The sequence below is a fragment of the Nanorana parkeri genome, unplaced genomic scaffold, assembly GCF_000935625.1.
Source record: "Nanorana parkeri isolate BGI_ZX_2015 unplaced genomic scaffold, ASM93562v1 scaffold3085, whole genome shotgun sequence".
Taxonomy (NCBI): domain Eukaryota; kingdom Metazoa; phylum Chordata; class Amphibia; order Anura; family Dicroglossidae; genus Nanorana; species Nanorana parkeri.
Window position 1 is genome coordinate 1,567 of NW_017309353.1, and position 365 is coordinate 1,931.

General features: G+C 48.5%; 1 protein-coding gene across 1 annotated transcript in view; it reads right to left on the reverse strand.

The window, feature by feature from the left end:
* Positions 1-125: 125 nt before the first annotated feature.
* The window catches only part of LOC108802751 (rab11 family-interacting protein 4-like), a gene marked incomplete at its 3' end in the record, with an annotated part of 17,184 nt that continues 16,944 nt past the window's right edge, over positions 126-365 (reverse strand). The window contains exon 4 of the mRNA XM_018574603.1: positions 126-214. Coding sequence (XP_018430105.1) covers positions 126-214 — 89 coding nt within the window. The remainder of the gene's footprint in view (positions 215-365) is intronic.

Consider the following 365-nt stretch of genomic DNA (forward strand, 5'->3'; position numbering starts at 1 on the left):
GGTAGGCTGCAATGGTTGACCTCTTCTTAGGGTTAGGGCAAACATGAAATGCTGTGAATGTCTATGAACATTGGAAGAATTGGGCTGGGTTAGGGTTAGCTGGCTGGTTTTATGTGGGGACTCACCTGGTAGTAGTATTCCCCATACTGGGTCTGGTATGGTGGAGGACTGACACCGGTCACCCCCAGCACTCCTCTCAGCAGCTGGTTACACCCTGAGAGAAGACAAAGCATCACATCAGCCATGATTGTGGATGGAGCTAAGCATAGAGATGACGGAGGATGAGGTAGGATGGTCAGCGAGTCATTATTATATGTTATTCCTTTCACATGTATTATAACGTGTTCCGGAGCACCGGCTGGATA